The 18,902-nt window shown below is 36.8% G+C and overlaps 1 protein-coding gene across 1 annotated transcript in view; it reads right to left on the reverse strand.

Moving 5' to 3' along the window:
• The window catches only part of HYDIN (HYDIN axonemal central pair apparatus protein), a 374,065-nt gene that overhangs the window by 259,022 nt on the left and 96,141 nt on the right, over window positions 1-18,902 (reverse strand). Inside the window, exons 8-9 of the mRNA XM_064489991.1 lie at window positions 15,631-15,830; window positions 7,017-7,141 (exon numbers count right to left, since the gene is read on the reverse strand). Coding sequence (XP_064346061.1) covers window positions 7,017-7,141; window positions 15,631-15,830 — 325 coding nt within the window. The remainder of the gene's footprint in view (window positions 1-7,016; window positions 7,142-15,630; window positions 15,831-18,902) is intronic.

Raw genomic sequence — 18,902 nt, forward strand, 5'->3', positions numbered from 1 at the left:
CCAAAATATTAAAAGAGCATGAGATAAAAATATTTTAAAGATAACTTATTGATACATTTACCAATTTACCAACAATTATTTTAGTGAGAGAAAAAATATTGATTATGCTTCCTTCTTTTTTAAACTCTTGGTTTAAAACATTGTGATATAGTAATCCAAAAAAGGTAATTCTCAGGCCATACATTTTTTCAATACTTAATCTTGGGGCTGATATAAACAAAAATGATACCTCACAAGGATATGGAGATCCAGATGGAAGAAATATATCACTGATTGAGTTTTTTAACACTCATTATTTTTCACTTTCATCCACTAGCAACACTAATAACATGAAGACTTTTGTTGAAATTTAGCTAATAATTTTCTCATAAAGGTAATAATTACTTCACAATCAAACAGAAGATCCAAACCCAAATATATTAGAAGCTGCATCCAACATAAAAGGACTGAACAGTACAAAGGACTGAACTGAATTAAAATTCTCAAACTGGATTAAAAAACAACATGGTGATGCTTCCATATGGCACACTTTAAATATGAGGACACACAAAAGTTGAAAGAAAAAGAAAGAATATACTATGGATACACTAATCAAAAGAAAGTTACTGTACTATACAAATACCTTAAATCTTGTTAATGTCAGAAATCTTGTTAATGATTTAGAGACATTTCATAATGATAAAATAGTTAATTCAACAGGAAGTTATAATAAACCTAAATGTATACACACCAAGTATCACAGCCTCTAAATACATAAAATGAAAATTGATATCACCAAAAAAGAGAAATACAAAATTCACAATCATAGCAGTGGATTTGAATAACATCCTGCAATAACAAATAAAATGAGAAAAAATAGTAAAGACATAGACTGAACAACATGATTACTAACAAACTTGACCTAACTGATATTAATGGAACTTGTACCCTTTTCAAGTGTACAGAGCTCATTTACCAAAACAGAACATATTCTGGGCCATAATGTAAGTCTCAACTATTTTCACGGATAAAAATCATAAAGAATTTGTTTTCTGTTGCTGGTGGAACTCAACTAGAAATCAATAACACAAAGAAAACTAGAAAAATCATCAAATGTTTAAATATTAAGTAACACACTGCTAAGTAGCCCATAGGTCAAAGACTAGGTAAAAATGGAAATTCTAAAATATTTTCAATTAAGTGTTAATGGAAATAAAACATATAAAAACATATGGGCTGAAGATAAAGTCAGGTTTAGAGGAAAATTTATTGACTTAAATGCATATATTAGAAAAGAAGAAAGGTTGTAAATCAGTGCTCTAAGCATCTCTCCTAAGATTTAGAAAAAGTATAACAAATTAAACCCCCAAGAAGTAGAAGAAATGAAATAACAAAGAGCAGAAATCAATGATATTGAAAAGAAACGAATGATAGAGGAAATAATCAAAAGTTGATTATCTGAATAAATAAAATTAATAAATCCCTAACAATATAGATCAAGAAACAAAAAGATACAAATTACCAGTATCAATAATGAAAGAGGAGATATCACTTCAGGTCCTATAGGCATTATAGAGAGAATGGTTTATAAACAATTTTATGACAGTAAGTTAATATTTTCCGATTAAATGGGAAAATTCCTTGGAAAAGTTTACCAAAAATTACACAAGAAAAAAAGAGAAACAACTTAGTAGATTCATATCTCCTAAAGAAAACTGAATAAATTTTTTAAAGGCTCTAGAACCAGATGGCTTGAACAATGAATTTTTCAATCATTTAAGGAAGAAATAATATGAATCTTTAAAAAAACTTTACCAGAGGGAATTTAAAAAGAGAATAATCCCCAATTTGTTTTATGAGATCAATTTGCTTTTTCAGACCAAAGACAAAGGCACTATATGAAAAGAAAATTACAGGCAGGGCAATCTTTCTCATGAGTTTAGATGTCAAACTCTCAAACAAAATATTAGGAAATCTAATCCAGTAATTTATTAAAATAACATTAAAAACTTAGATTTACCCCAGAATATAGCAAGGATTTAGCATTTGAAATTCAATCTGTGCATTAGAAGAATAAAGGTGAAATAATATATAATCATCTCAACAAAAGCATAAGTAATTGATGAAATTCAACATCCATTCAAGATTAAAAGTCTTAGAAACCTAGAGACAGAAGGGAATTCTCTTAATTTGATAGAGTATCCACTAAAGACTTCATACTAATTGATGAAACACTGAGCACTTCACCTCTGAGACTGAGAACAAGGATGTTCACTGTCATCATTTCCATTGAACATTGTACTGAAGTCCTAGCCTATGCAAGAAAGAATAAGAAATAAAAGGCTAAGGGGTAAAAAAGAATAAAACTATGATTATTTGCAAATGACTGATTATATATAAGCAAAATCCAAAATCATCTACAGATAAACCATGAGCTAATAAGTAAATTTATCAAGGTCAGTAGATAAAAGATAACATACAAAATTCAACTGTATTTTGATACACTCACAAAAATTTAGAAAATAAAACTAGGAAAAAACTACCCTAGTTATAAAAGAAAAAAATGACACACTATTTCACCAAAATTAAATTACTTTGCTAATGAAAAGCCCTGTTAAGAAAAGCAGAAAGATAATCCACTGATTGTGAGAAAATATTAACAATAATAACTTCTGAAAGACGTATTGAGAATATATAAACACTACAAGCCAATAACAGAATGATATATAATCCAATTAAGAATGGGAAAAATATTGAATATACATTTGGGAATAAAACAGTCAGAAGCACATGAAAAGTTACTCAACATTATAGGTCATTAGGGAAATGCAAATTTAAGCCAGAATAGATACCACTTCACATCCACTAGAATGACTAAAATTAAAGCAAAACAAATGAACAAACATAACAAAACAGAAACAGATTCACAGATACAGAGAACAAACTGGTGGTTGCCAGAGGGGAGAGGAGTGGACAGATGGGCAAACAGGGACAGGGGATTAAAAGGTACAAACCTCCAGCTGTAAAACAAATGTTACAGGGATGAAATGTACAGCGTTGGGAATACAGTCAATAATATTGCAATAACTTTGGATGGTGATGATGGTTATTAATACTTATTTACCACAGTGACCATTTTGCAATGCATAAAAATATCAAATCACTATGTTATACATCTGAAATTAATATAACATAAGACAATTATGCCTCAATTAAAAAAAGAGACTAACACAACCAAGAGTTGATGAGGATGTGCAGTAACTGAAACCTTCATCTAGTGCTGGTTTCAACCACTTTAGAAAACTATTTGGAAGTTTCTTATAAAGTTAAACAAATAACTATTGTATGATCCAGCAATTCTACTTCCAAATATTTACCCCGTATGTGTACACACACACACACACACACACACAATCCTTGTACAATAATGGCTATAAAGCTTTATTCACAGTAGCCCAAAACTTTAAACAATTCAAAGTTACATTAACAAAAGAATGGATAAACTATGTACAATCATACAGTGGAATAATGCTCAGGAGTAAAAAGGGAATTACCAACACACACAACAATATGAATAAATCTCAAAAACATTACGTTGAATGAAAGAAACCTGACACAAAAGAGTATACAGTGTATGAGTACATTTACTTGAAGTCCAAGAATAAGCAAAACTAATATAGTGTGATAGAAAGCAGAATCTCTGGGATGGGGGATGGAGGGATTGACCGGAATATGAGGGAAATTTCTGAGGTGATAGATGTTCTATATCGTGAATGAGTTACAAAGGTATTTACGTTTGTCAGAATTCATCAAACTGTACATTTAAGATCTCTGAATCTCATTGTATCTAAATCACACCTCAATTTTTAAAAAGTGATAAAAAAATCATACAATCATCAAAGATGAATAAATATATAGGAATAAATCTATCAAAATGTTCAAGACTTATACCCAGAAAACTACTGCTGAGAGAAATTAAAGAAAACTTAAATATATACAGGAATAAACTATGTTTACAATATCATATATAGAAAGGACTGTAAAGTAGTGGGAAAGGATGAACTATCATATAAGTATTGCTGAACAATGTGAAAGAAGACATACATTAGAGTCAGTTTTAAGCAGCAAATTAAACAAACTGGAGATTGAAATAACTAAAATACTCAATAAAAATATTTTTCAAATTACTTTAAAATTCATCACTAACCTGATAGGAAAATAAAGACATCAATTGTGAAGTGAAGAATACCGGGAAATAATCTAGTGCCAAGGCTATCTTTCACCCTAGTGGCTTTTATTAACCCTTGAACTTCTGCTTTAACTATTGCATCAGGTGACTAGGATAGGAGAAAAAGTCCATGACCTGCTCAAAGTGAGAATGCTAAATCCAAAAACTATAAAACACAAAGAGGCATAAGATATGATGGGGTTCAGGACACACTGTCACAAAATATGGCACCTTGGCATATTGAATATTTCAAGCTGAACGAATATAAGAAATGGCAGGTACAAGATGGATCTTCTTAACTTCTCCTGAGGCAGGTCATAAGATTCTTCCATGTGAGAGGTGCCCTCCAATATCTGATGGAAGGAAGCATCCTTATCTTCGAATACAGAGGGACACCAAGAGGTATCTGAATAAACAGGCCTTATCAGTTTACTACACTTAGCTCATACCCTTTTTTGTCCTATCACAATTTCCCACAATGCTCCACTCTTCTTCAAACCTAGCATTAAAACATTCAGATTTCACCACTCCTTCAGGTCTTCATTTCCTTATGAAGGCTCCCATATCATGTAAAACACATTAAATCAATGTTTACATTTTTCTCTTGTTAATCTGTCTTTTGTTACAGGAGCCACAGCCTAAAAAACTAAAAGGATAGAGGAAAAAGATATTTTTCCTCCTCTACAGATACCATGGTTGAAAACCATAAGAAACAACAAGCAGCAAAATAAATAAATAAACAAATAAATGAGTAGACAATATGTCTGAATTATCAGATACAGAATATAAGTAACTATGTTTAATACATTTAATAAATTGGAAATGTGAAAAACAAGAGTAGAGATCAATCAGATTTGCCAAGAACCAAATAAAACTTTCAGAAATTAAAATGATTATAATAATTGAAAAATTAAAACTCAGCAGATGAGTCTTCATTGAAGAGGGAATTACTGAATGGGATAATAGATAGGAAGAAAGTATCCAGAGAAGTCTACCAAGACAAAGAAATGGAAAACATAAAAAAAAGATGTTAATAGCAATAAATAATAGACTACTAGTAGATTAAGTAATAGACTAATAGAGTAACTAATTGGAATTCCAGAACAAGATAACAGAATGGAGAAGAGTCAATAATCCACTTGGGAAAAAAAAAGAAACATGGTCCCTACCTCACACATATGCAAAAATGAAATCAAAGATGTATCATTAACTTAAACATAGCAGCTAAAACTATTACCCTTCTAAAAGTAAACACAGGAGAATATATTAATAATCTTGGAAAAGGCTAAGATTTCTCAGCAAGAAGGTGAAAATCATTAATCTTAAAAGAAAAAATGATCATGTGGATTTCATTAAAATTAAAGACTTTGGCTCACCAAGAAACATCATTAAGGAAATGAAAAGGCAATCTACAGACTGGTAGAGAAAATTAACAATACTTTTTTCTGAAAAATGACTACTCAGAGTAACAAGTTACAAAGTATTCTTACAAATTAATGATAATAGGAAAAACAACTCAATAATAAATGAGCAAAAGACTTGAATACTTAATTTTAAAAAGATACATGAAAAGCCAACAAGCACATGCAAAGGTGTTCAACATCATTAATCATTAGAGAAGTGAAAATTGAAACCACTAGAAGACATCACTCGATATTTCTGTATGCCTATAACGAACAATATAACATCATGCATGGACGAGGATATGAAGCAACTGGAATGCCCATGCTTTGTTGGTGGGAGTATAAAATGTCACTGCTTTGGAAAACAGATATCCCTGATGGGTTATGTGCTGTACTTTTAACCTTCCACTATTGGGTTACACGGCCCCAAAACACCCCCTTTTGTTTAAGCTAGTCCAAGTTAGGTTTGTCTTGCTAGCAGCCAGTGACCTGTGGACAACACTAAAAGATAAGGAATACAGATTGTGCCACTGGTTATGTGTTGTATGCTGGGCAGTGTGGAACCAGGACCACTTAACCACAGGTCCTCAGTCAAGGGCTTGAAAATGAATGGTCCTGCTCAGATTCGCATCCACAAAGCCAGCAACCCTGAACAGTGATCTAGATGTCATTTGTCGCTCCTTCCCTGGCTGAGCACTTCTGTTTTCTCACTACGATGCCCTTCTAATACAGACAATCTGGGTCAATCAATACGAATAGGTAAGAAAGAAGTGAGAAGAAAATGAGGAAAATCATGAAATAATAAATAGCAGTAATAAATATTAATTTGAAAGCCAACTTGGAGACTTGCATAACATACAGGCAGTCTACATGACCATAAATTAAATATTTCCAAAAACAAGTGAATTTTTGTTATTATGCAGAGTGGGGTCTTTAAGAAAATGCTAGCAGCAGTAGACAGAGGGCTATTTAAGTAAGATGTTAAGTAATATATTTGCATATTCTAAGTATTAGAGTAACTGGATCTTACATAAACTAGCAGAAACACACAATAACATTTTGAACTGGAGTTTATATTTTTAAAAATTTAAACCAATGCAGCAGTAAATGGAAAACCCATGAGGCATTAAGTTACTTTCAACTTTCCATTTACATATAAGTAACCTCAATCTACCAATGTAACTTCTGGGTATGGGTTCCTTCCGTTCCTCCTGAGCCCTGTATTTCTCTGGAGAAACTATTAGGTGGGATTTACATCCAGCTCAACATGATTTCTGCTGGAGCCATTCCTTCTTTAGTTCTTCACCTTGTGGGTCTTAGCTTACTCTAATACAGCCAAAATAACCAGTTCTTATTTTGCTTCATCATATTTTCCACCTGAACTTTTAACAAAGAGCAATGCATACCTGTGTCGTAATACACAATAAGTCTTTCGCTGTGATTGCCTAGAGTCTGTGGCTCAAACTCCACTTCCAGTTGCATGGACTCTCCTACATTAAGAGTTCCAACAGATGGCTCTACAGAGAAGGGCCTGCAATGCACATGGAGACACACCATCAGAACACATTGCTTACTAGTGTGAAGGGAAGGGGCAAGGAGACCGGAGCTCTAGGTCTGCCGTTAGCACAGATCCAACACCACAATTGAATGATTCAGAAGTAAAGTATATTTTCCCCCTAATGTGAAAGAACTTTAGTTTTAATATTAAAATAACAGTAGTAGTACAGCAAGTGTAAGGAAAACTTAAATAATGCATAATATTCTTATTTGTATCCTTGTCATTCAGCCATTCTTTTAACATTCATTGATAGATTTCAGTAAAAGACAGACTTATAACATGTACACAAATACTGTAATATGCAAAACAAGAGTACCTCTAAAGGGATAAGAATCAAGCTTCGTGAGAGTTCGGAGAAGATAGGGTTTTATAGTGGAAAACATATTCAGGTTCTAAAAGGAAAGTGATCATCCAGTCACATGAGGATAAGTTGAGGGCAGTTTAACAAAGGGCCTATTTAAAAGAGGGGAAGGGGTGTAGGGGAACTACAAGAGATGATGTAATTGCCCAAGGTTATTAACAGTAGAACTGTTACCACCTCTAGGCCCAAAGAGCCAAGGAGAAGGAGTGGTTTTGAAACCAACAGAATCCTAAGACACTAGGGATAAAAATAACCTAACCTCATATCCCTAGTCTAATTGCCCACTGGGACTTCCAGCAGGATAAACTCAGCCAGAAGCCAAAGGCATGGGAGCCTATTGACCTGTGCCAGCCTCCTGGGTGACAGTAAGCTGGAGAAGGGTGGAAAGCATTTGGAAAGGCAAGCTAGGGACATGTTCTGTGTCTTGAAAATGGAATTTGGGTACATAGACCTTACGTGGAGGTTGAGTGGATTTGGGAACAATAAAGAGTTGAGTTTACTGTCCTGGAAAGGAGTAGCAAGAGAGAAACTGGATCTGATCATAAAGTACCTTAAGTAACTTACAGAGCTGTTCCTTCTAAATAGGAAACCCAGCCTATTTAATTATTTTCATGGTCCATTTCAGTTCTTTAAATTGCTAGTTTTTCAAAGTAATGTGTTGGACAATGTATCTGGCAGGCTAAGCTGTTTCTGATTATTCACGTCTATCAAAAACAATTTTAGAGTCTTTGTCGCTTAAACCTTCGTTCCTTAAATCTTAGATAATGAACTTAATTTCAGAAAACCTAAGCTTTCTTCCATGAGGGTACAGAGCTGATGGCAAGGGTGGCACTTGGTGGTCCCTGAGAGCATCACTGCAGGACCTCCAACACTTCCTGCCATGGACAATGGTTTATTTTCTCTGGTGCCCTCTATTTGGATCGCCTTCTCCTCTCCCTTCTTTACTTTTTCATTCCTCTGTCTGTCCATTTCCCATACCTTCAGCACCAGTCCGCCAATAAACCCTAGGCATTGCTACAGGGGCACTGCGAGGTAGTAGTTACAAGCCTGGAACCAACTGAGTAAGTGCAAAACCCAGCTCTGCCATGACCTTAGGCAAGTCATTGAAGCTTCAGTCTCTTTATCTGTAAAATGAGGGTAATGATAGCATCCACTTCACAGGGTTACGGTGAGGATTAAAGGAGTTGATACAGGTAAAGTGCTTAGAATAATGTTTGTCACATAGGAAGTGCTAAACAAATGTTTATTATTATTTTTGTTATTGCTATTGTTATCTCCCTCCTTGGCAGCCTGTAGATGGAAAATGAGCCAGAGGATGATCCTGGGTATTTAGATGAGTTTAGGTGCTTATTATCAGCCCCTCAATCCTTCACATTGCTCTAGAGATGTTGTAAAACAAACAAAAAAACATACACAGGACCTAACATATCAATCTCTTGTTCAAATACCTCCAGTGGCTCCCATAATCTATGTAATAAAGTTCAAAGTCATAGACTTTCAAGGTCCCACACAATCAGCTCCCAACCAGTTTCGGCCTTCTCATTAAACAAATATATCTGTCCAAATATCCTAAACAACTGTCACATTCCACTTCAGGCTGGAGCGAGTCGGGTGGGAGGAGAGGGCTTTATTATCTTCACCCATAACCTTCCCAAGCACTGCACCTCCTCTCCCTTCCAACCAGACAGTGTCCCCTACCTAGACATTCCAGAACTGCTAGGGTGGAATAGGAACACTCACCATTTTCCATGTCATACTTCCAAAGTCACCTGTTTCAGCCCAGACTCGAAGTTACCTCTTAAATAGAATCTTCCCTGATTCTCCCTCTTATTCATAATATCTCTTTCCTCTCAGAGGCTATAACTTTATTTTTACTTCTTACTTCTGGTTCACCTTGTACTGTAATTACTTTTCATGCCTGTCTCTCAATAGCTAGACACTCTTGAGATGAAAGGAAAGAGAAAGCGAACAAAATTTCATGAGCACGTACTCTACGCTGGGTGCTGCACCAGGCACTTTACATATGTCAATTCTTTTAATCCTCAAAAAACCTTGAGAAAGTAGGTATTGTTATTTGCCTTTTAGACATGAGAAAACAGATGCTCCAAAAGGCCAGGCAACTGGCCCAATGTTACCCAACTAGGTAGTGGTAAAGCAGGGATGGGAGCCTGCCTTCAGGATCAAGTTCTTTCTGCCCACCCCAGACCACCCCTGAATATGGAAGCCACCTGGTTAGATTATTCATCTTTGTGTCTCTCACCACCTCATGCACAGCTCTTTACTCAGAGGAGCCTCTCAAAAGAGGTTGTCCAACTGAATTATCAACTTTTAAAGGGAAATAAAAAATATCTCTAATCTTTAACCTATATGACATCTTGGTGTAACAGAAAAGGAGTAGGCTTTTGATGGGAGATGAAGGTGAGTCTCACCATCTTTAAAGTTCTTTCTTTTGTTATGGAAGAATCTAAAGAATTGAGAACTGGGCCCAGTTTCATGGCTTTGGGAAAAACTGTAATATTTTCTTCTATCTCTGCTTCCCTGGTTCCTAGTATTTTTCTTCCTACACTGTGCTTTCATTTGCTTCTCAAACATCTCTTAGTAGCAAAAGAACAGTTTTGAAATGAATTGGATAGTATTAAATTATAGAATCTAAGCTAATTTTCTATGGGCAAAGGAACACTTTCAGGACCTCCACAAATCCTAATTTCATACAGCAGTAATAGATTCTTTCCTTTTGTGCTACTTGTTGGGTTTATATTAAACTAAACTTGTTCAGTCGTTAGAAAATCACCTGGGATAGCCACTGCTACTTAGAGCTGTCTGAGCTTCCTCAATAAATCAGATGTTAATTGGATAGAGTGTGTTAAATTCTGGTGCTTAAATATTGTCTATAATTTGATTTTGTATTTCATTTTCCTACAGGCAGACAGGCTGAAAAGGCTAGAGAATACCAAGTACCAGAAAATGCTCTTCCAAAGAGGTAAAAGGGTTCCTCCAGGGTATAAGGCTGGCTCTGTCTACCAAAATATTTGGTTTTGATATCATATCTTCATTACTACCAAATACCTGATTAAGGAGGGAATTCAGGTTTGTGACAAATCAAGAGCCACAGGAAAGATTTTGAATTTTTATTTAATCCACTATAAATTGCTCTTAAGAACTGAAACTATTCTATCCAAAATGATTCAGTATTTTAGCAGAAGACTAAATATTGGTTCTATTATACTAAATACTGAATATAGTATTAGTATTTTTCCTTCAGATAATCTTTCTTATTCCTAACTTGAGGTTTTAGATTTTGAAATTGCTTCTTAATCCTTTCTATTTCACCATCCAAAATTAATCATACTTTAATAGTCAAAGTTACTCTGGTACCTACTAGAGTTTTAGGTCAAATTTGTAATAAAGTTGAAGAGTAATTGTTTATGTTCTCTGTATATTTTATAGCACACTGTGGCTCCTTTTATTAGTGTAAAAAACATTATGCCTCTTTTATAGTATTTGGAGCATGTTTTTTATTTTAAATTATTGTAGAAGTTTATAGCTGTAGCTCTGCTGTTGTGATATACTGTTGGTTAGGCATCCTATAAACATTTATTGGGGACTTATTTATTCTAGACACTTTGCTAGATGCTGGGGACAGACAAATGAAAAGAGATATAATCCTTGCATTTGAGAAACTCACATTCTAATGGAAGCAACAGACACATAAAGGAAACTTAATTTTTTATAATTTATATGAACCTAGCCATTTATAAACTTAACTATTAATTAAATCATTGTTTTAAGGAAAAGAATATAATTTTTTAAACAATTTCCTGTGAGGTATTATTTCTAACTGTATAATGACTGTAAAAGCAGAAATACCAACAGACCCTGAATTTTTTACTCCAAATTCTCAAACTATATCCACTGCTCTACCATGTCTATTGACAAACATTTTGTCAGCCTCAACACTGTCTGGGCAACACAATCACCTGTGCATTTTTAAGAATAGATACTCATCAGGGGATCCCCCGAGAGATTCTGATTCAATACAACGTGACCACAAATTCAACTGCATCCTTTCTTGTTGTAGTCACTAGGGTTCTCAGTTGCAAACAACAGAAACCAATTCTGGCTAACTTAGAAAAGGGATTTATTGAAAGGATTTGATGTAGCTCAGAGAACTGACATTATGGTTGGAAAACACATCTTGTGGAAAGAACATAAAACTAACATTTCCTGCAGAGTCTTAAACCAGAAAACAAAAATAAGCAGGAAATTGAATTGAAATACTTGGTTACACAGAAGACGAAAAAGATGAAAAGTCCAATTGTAATGGTGGGAAAGGTTGGAGAATGGTAACAGCAGTAAGCCCTTTCCACCACTGGGCTGGAGACAGAAGGAGAGGAAGAAGTGTTACCAGATCCTGGGGACCTGGCAGAAGCTGGAACCATGGTAGGTCTGTCAGAAAGGAGTTAGAACAAGAGAGCAGATGCAGTCACCTGCTGCGGACTCTGCTGAAATCAGAGAGGCAGTAGGAGAAATATTCTAGCTTCTTCCTGCTCTCCAGTCTCCTTCCAGTGCCCCTCACTGGTCAGACCCAGCTGGAATCCAGCAAGTTCAGGATGGCAGGGCGAACACAGCCCTACAGTGATACCTGAGCAAAGCCGGGGAAGGGCAAAGAATGAATCTGAAGGTAAACAAGGCCAGAGCCAGCCCATGTTTATTTTAATCCAGGTTTTGTTATTAACTTCCTAAAGGAACTTGAGTAAATCATTTCCCTTCTCAGACTTTACTTCTTTCGTCTGTAAAATGGGCATGTTGGACTAGAGTTTCTAATGTCATTATGATTCCTGGCTAGTCCTTAAGTTAGCTCACCATTTTACCACAGAAGTGTTTCTATACTAGGAAAAGATGATTCACATTCATAGTTATAGGGAAGAGAAAAGTTTTAGATCTTTTCCTGTAACTTCACACTATTAAACCTGTGATTTTGTTTCACTTCACATGAATGTATTATGTAAGAAATTGCCATTTATGTATAGTTTTTAGGGTTAAGTTTACAGAACAGAGGATATGCTGCCTGCACCTATTTTTCCACCTTAGGTGGATTCGCTTTTTCATTGAAACAATACAATGTAACAGGAAGTTTTTAATGTGTGTTTTTTTTTTACTTAACGTGCATGATGGTTGTGAAAGGCTGTTTTTTTAAATATCAAAAAAGACTGGTTCTTTCTAAATCATGGTGAGCCAGCTAAACAACCTGCTCCCTCTCCTTCAACCAAAATACATAAATCTCACCATGAAATGACAAACAAAGGTTGTATAACCACTTTGACAACATCAGGAGACACTGATTTTCAAAAGAACTTTCCCTCTGCCTCTGATGATTGATCTATTTAAAGTGGTTCAGAGTCCTGCTTCCACCTAGGCTGCAGAGAGCTAGAAAGAGTGTCTTCCCCATTCTAACAATGAAAAAAATCCAGATAAATAACAAATATCACAATTTTTCTCAAACCCATCAGAGAGTTTTGGTTGCAGGGCAAACAGGTGACCTGAAACCTAAAAATGGACAATCTCTGCCCCTAAGGAAGATGAGACATGTGCACGTGGTTTCACCTGTGGCAGACAGAACTTCCCTACAAGCAGAAGAGATGGTAAGAGAGGATGGACCAGAAGAAATAGCCAAAGAGATAATGGCTGAGATTTTCCAAAAATAATGAAAGATCCAGGAGGCTCAGAAAAACTCATGCAGGACTGAAAGCAAAACTAAATAAAAGCAAAAGAAAATCCTTGAAACAAAAAGCAAACAAAAACAAATCCCACACCTAGACACATCACATTCAAACTGCTAAAAACCAAATAGAAAGACAAAATCTTGAAGGCAGCCCAAGAAAAAGACACAATTACAAACAGAGGAACAAAGATAGGAATTACAGCAGGCTTCTCACTAGAAAAATGTGAGCCAAAAGACAATGAAGTTACATCTTTAAAGTACTTTTTAAAATGTGTATATATAACTGTCACTTCAGATTCCATATTGTAGAGAAAATATCTTTCAAAATATGAAGGCAAAATATTTTTTTTTCAGCTAGACAAAAACTGAGAGAATTTCCATTAGATTTGTGCTACAAGAAATATTAAAGTAGTTTTTAAGCCAGGAAGAAATGATACCAGACAGAAACTTGGATCTGCGTGAAAAGGTTCAGAGAGAGTGGTGCTCCTGGGACACATGGAAGAATAAACACAAATTCCCTTCTGAGGAATGCGCCTCAACCTGTATTATGGCAGCCTGGCTACCTATAATGTGCCAGCCCAAGTAAACTCGAAAACCCATCAGAAAATACCTAGAAAGACTGGATAAAATATAACTTACATAAAATGTGTAGCTGAGCATGCAAAAAATAAAAAATAAAAAATAAGGCAAATCCACAGGATTCAAAAACAAAGAAGAAATAAGAACCAGAGCAATAAGCCTGAAATGTGGGTTTTAACAGCCCTGCTGGAGCAGGAGACAAGGCCTTGGGATGGTCAAGTTAGAGGACTGGTAACAAAATCCCCATGTAAACCTGGGAAATTTGAAGGGCTACCACAACATTCTCCCATTAGCACAAGGGAAAACGTCTATCTCGGTTTTGAAGGAGAGAATCTTTTTCTAGGGAATTCATAACTTTGGACATGTATCTTATGCAGATATGAAGCTTAGATATGCATGGTCAGTCCAGGAACCATTATGCCAAGAAATTAACAGAAGGGTAGACTACACAATCTAACATTTGAAACCAAGCAGGAAAAAATGCTAATCCTTTCTGGAGAGATGTGTCCTTAAACTAGCAAAAGATTCCACAGATAAAGCCCTTCTGAAAATGAGCTCATGATACAGCACAATACATGCACTTAAAAAAAAAAAGTCATAGAAAAGAACTTGACCTTCCATCTCCTGTTTTCCCAAGCTGGCCATTCTTGTTATGATCTTGCTAATCAGCCAGTGTTTTTGTGTCCCATAACAATCATTCTTTCCCATCTTAGGTTGGTGAGGGCAAAGATTGTCCTATTATATTTATATTGTCCCATAGTGTGAACTATACTGTAGCTACCCCATAAATAATCCAATTAAAGTCAAACAACTTCACTTACTAGCTATGTGCTCTTGAGAAAGTTATATAACCTTTGTACTGCTCAGTTTTCTCATCTTCAAAGCCAGCAATAGCAGGCTGAGTCTCTCTCACATCTTATCACTCTGAACTCTTCTTCTGCTTCCCTCTTCTATTTTTAAAGATGTTTGTGACAGCACTGGACCTACCTAGATAATCCAGGATAATCCCCCCATTTTAAGGTCAGCTGATTAGCAACCTTAATTACATCTACAACCCTAATCCCCCTTTGTCATGTAACACTACATGTTCATAGGCTCTTGGGGATTAGGACATTTACATATTTGAGGAGACATTATTCTGTCCACCACACTGGCAGTAGCTCATTTGAAGAAACAATAAAAGAAGACACACTTACTATATAGCACTTGCTATATACTAGCAGTTATGTTTATTCATTCATTTATTCCTTACAACAACCTTATAAAGTGGCTACTATACTTTTCCCCATTTTTTCAGATGAGAAGACTGTGGGTGGCCCGAAAAGTGGGATTCTCCCCTAGAGCCTCCAAAAAAGAACACAACTCTGCCGACACTGGGATTTTAGCCCAATGAGGCTTCTGATCTATTGAAATGTCATATAATAAATCTGTGTTGCTTTAAACCATGAAGTTTGCAGTGATTTGTTACAATAGCAGCAGAAAACTAATACAGCCAGTCATAAAATTTCAGTCAAAATAAACATATTTATTAATAGATTCCCATGAGAGCCAATCTCTATGCTAAATAGGAAGACTCTTCTCTGGCATTTCAGAAAACCATCCACATCCAAACAGGTAACCTTGAATTTTGCTTTCCTCACGGGATGAAGAGGAAGTCTGCCCCACATCAGTGAGGTCTCCCAGCCTTGCAACTGAAGATTGTAATAAGCAGTTGTACCCTGACTGCTAGTCTAAGAAATGACTTGTGCTAACTAGATTTAGCTAAAATCAGTCAAAAATAAGAGCTGAAGGAATGCATACCTACAAGTTTTGATGTGAAACACAGCATCTTTGTTGCCAATGTTTTGTACCAGCAGAATCTTCTGAGTGCTGTATTTGACAGGGCAAGTAGAAAAATTCAGTTTGTCAGGAAAATCCAGGATAGCTCGTGCACCTCGAGCTTTGATGGGTATGATAAACTTTTCTCTTTCAGTAACACAGGTCAACATATGGGCATAATCCTACAAGAGAAGAGGACAATCATTATTTGTGGAAACACCAACATGATCAAGATAACTGCAAAAAATATGGTTGTATGCCAAGCATCTTGCAAAACAATTGAACATGTTCTATGAAACCTTCTCAAGACAATTAAACATGTACTTTCAATGAGATACTTTGTTCTGAGAGAAAGAGTACAGTTCAAGTATTAAAACCTACAAGCTAGTAAGGAAGCTAATGCTTCTTGTGTTTCCCAGATATCAGGGAGGTGGGATAGGGGATAGTCAAGGCACATGCTTCTTTAGATCAGAGGAGGTTCACACCAGTTCCCTCACGTCATCATTCTGAACCCTACCAACTTAATCCTTCATGCCCATGTGTTAGATTGATGGCTCCAATTAATGGTCTATGACCACACTCTTTGCAATATGAGTGTACAGCTTCTCCATCATGAGTGGAGTCTATTTCTTCACCCTGTGCTTTGACCAGTGGAATATGGCAGTGGTTATGCTATGCCAGTTCCAAGCTAAGGCCTCAAGAAGCTTTGGACATTTCCACTCTTGCTCTTGAAACCCAGCCATGTAAACAAGACTGGTCTGGCCTACTGATGAGAGCCCAGATGTCTCAGCCAGGACCATGCTAGACCAGCCTTCAGTCCCAGATATGTGAAAGAGCCCAATCAAGACAAGCTGAGTTGCCTACTCAACTTATCAGTGGGCCAGTCAAGACTAGCTGAACTGTAGTCTTGTGAGCCATAATAAATGTTTACTATTTTAAGCCATTGAATTTGGGAGTGGTCTGTTATTATACAATAATAGTAACTGATACATAGTCCACTTTAAACCTGACCTCTTATGCAAAGCTATTACCAACCATTCAAAATAAAAATGCTGAGGCCTGGGCATGTATCTTCCCCAGTCTTGAGTCATGGGCATCTATCTTCTTCAGTCTTCAGTCGAATGCAACAGAAATGCTGAATTAAGTCACCCTTTATGTCCTCTCATAAGATAGAAGAATGGAACTCTCACCCTCAATGCAACATCAATGCAACAAAGAAAAGGTGAAAAGTAAACCCTCACCCCCCAAGTTAATTGTACAAGAAAAGCATTAACAGACCCCCAACAATAAGCCAGAAGCTCAGAAGTCACCGTGAAAGGAATTTGTTACTTAAACCACATTCATTTTCCTTCATTTTAAGTTTCTCTATCATTTTTGTGTGTATTTTGGCTGCGAGGCAATCTTGGTAAGTATAAAGTCCACTGGGAACTTAAGTTTCCTTTTGGCAATCACGCAGTAAATGGTTTTCAGGGGTGGAGGTTTTAAAAAAACTCTCTTTGGGCTTTAGGCATAGAGCAGGAATGGGAATGTCTGACATACTGATTGACATATAGACCTGACCATGAACTCAATTTCATGAACCCTATTGGACAAGTAGAAAGCAGCGGTATCCTTGGTTTGTTTATTCATCCAACCATGTTTATTAACTTTTCAGGTGCTAGGCACGGAGCTGGGTCAGGGAATATAACTGAGTAGAAAACACAGATGTAGACACTTCAAGCTTACACAGTGATGGAGGAGACAATGAACAGGTAAATAAAGCATATCTAATATACAATGTAACACACAAACAAACACATAAATAAATATAAACATAAAATAGCCAGGAAGGCTCCCACGACAGACCCTTTACACCTGCAGCCTCTCTGCCTCCCTGAACTCCAAACTCATACTCAGAGGCCCAATAAGCATCTCATTGGATGCAAACTGTCCTTGTCCCAAAGCAAAGTCCCTGACTAATGCTACTGCCTGCAACTGTGTATAAAGATGTCCTGCCAAAGGGAAGGAATGGGGCCTGAAATCCAGTCCACTCTGCTGGCTCCAGCCTCCACCAGCCCAGCATGGGAGCCTTTCTCATTTCCACAAAGGCTCCACAATGCCAACTGAAGTCCTGCTCAAGACCTTCCTTTCACCCTAAATCTGTTCCCTCTTTGCCTCCCCATCTTGGTACTGGCATCTCCATTCTTCCAGGGGCCTGGATTGAATACCCTGGAATGAAGCATCTTTGACTGCATTATTCCTCAATTTCTTAGTAAATCCTGTAGGACTGACCTTCAAAATACAGTCATACCATGTCACTTCTCACTACCTCCACCCTTCCACCCTGGTCCTGGCCACTCCAATCTTTATTATGCTAACTAGACTCTTTATTTCAACTTTTGCTCCCCTAAAGTCTATTTTCCACACAAGGGCCAGAGAGATCCAGTTGAAACATAAGTCAGCTCAGGAAGCTCTCAAAGTATCCCAAGCAAAGTGCTGGGGTGATGGTGAGTCTATGGCCTGGCGCCCCTGTCATTCCTCTGGCCATACCTCTCCCCTGACTGGCTCCTCTGCTCCAGCCACAGCTTCCTTGCTGCCCCTTGAGCATTCTAGAGATGCTTCCCCTTCAGAGCCTTCAAACACGATGTTTATTCTGTCCAGAACATGCTTCCCTCCACATCTCTTGCTCCCTCATCTCCTTCAGGACTTTGCACAATGTCCATGCTCTCCCTTAGACCTTCCCTGAAGGCCTTGTTTTGCACTTAACTCTCCCTCTCCTGTCCCATCACTCCCGAGCCCTTCATTTGCTTTAGTTTTCCCAAAGCCATCTTACATATTATCTATTTTACCTGTTTACCAAGTCTGTTGTATATCTCCCCCAAATATCTCCAAGTCAACAAGGATTCTGCCTCTTGCATTGACTTCACGTATCGAGTGCCTAGAACAGGGCTGGTACTTAGTAAATAGTTAACAAACGTTTGCTGAAGACAAGCAAATGAGTAACATTAACACTGAGTGATGAGAAATACAGCATGATAAGGGGATAGAGAGGGTTGGGAAAGGCCTCTATGAGGAGCTGACATTTCAGCAGAGACCTAAGTGAAGGGAGAAGTGAAGTCATGGGACAGTTAGTAATCTGGCTGAAGCTTGACTCAGAGACTGTGGCCAAAGGGGAACAAGGTAAGGAGAGGTTAGAGATACAGCAAAGAGGTTGTAGGGGGCCAGATCACACCACACAGGATCTTGTAAGCCGCTGTGAGGACCTGAGGATGGCT

Source organism: Camelus dromedarius, chromosome 9 (assembly GCF_036321535.1).
Source record: "Camelus dromedarius isolate mCamDro1 chromosome 9, mCamDro1.pat, whole genome shotgun sequence".
NCBI classification, from domain to species: Eukaryota; Metazoa; Chordata; class Mammalia; order Artiodactyla; family Camelidae; genus Camelus; species Camelus dromedarius.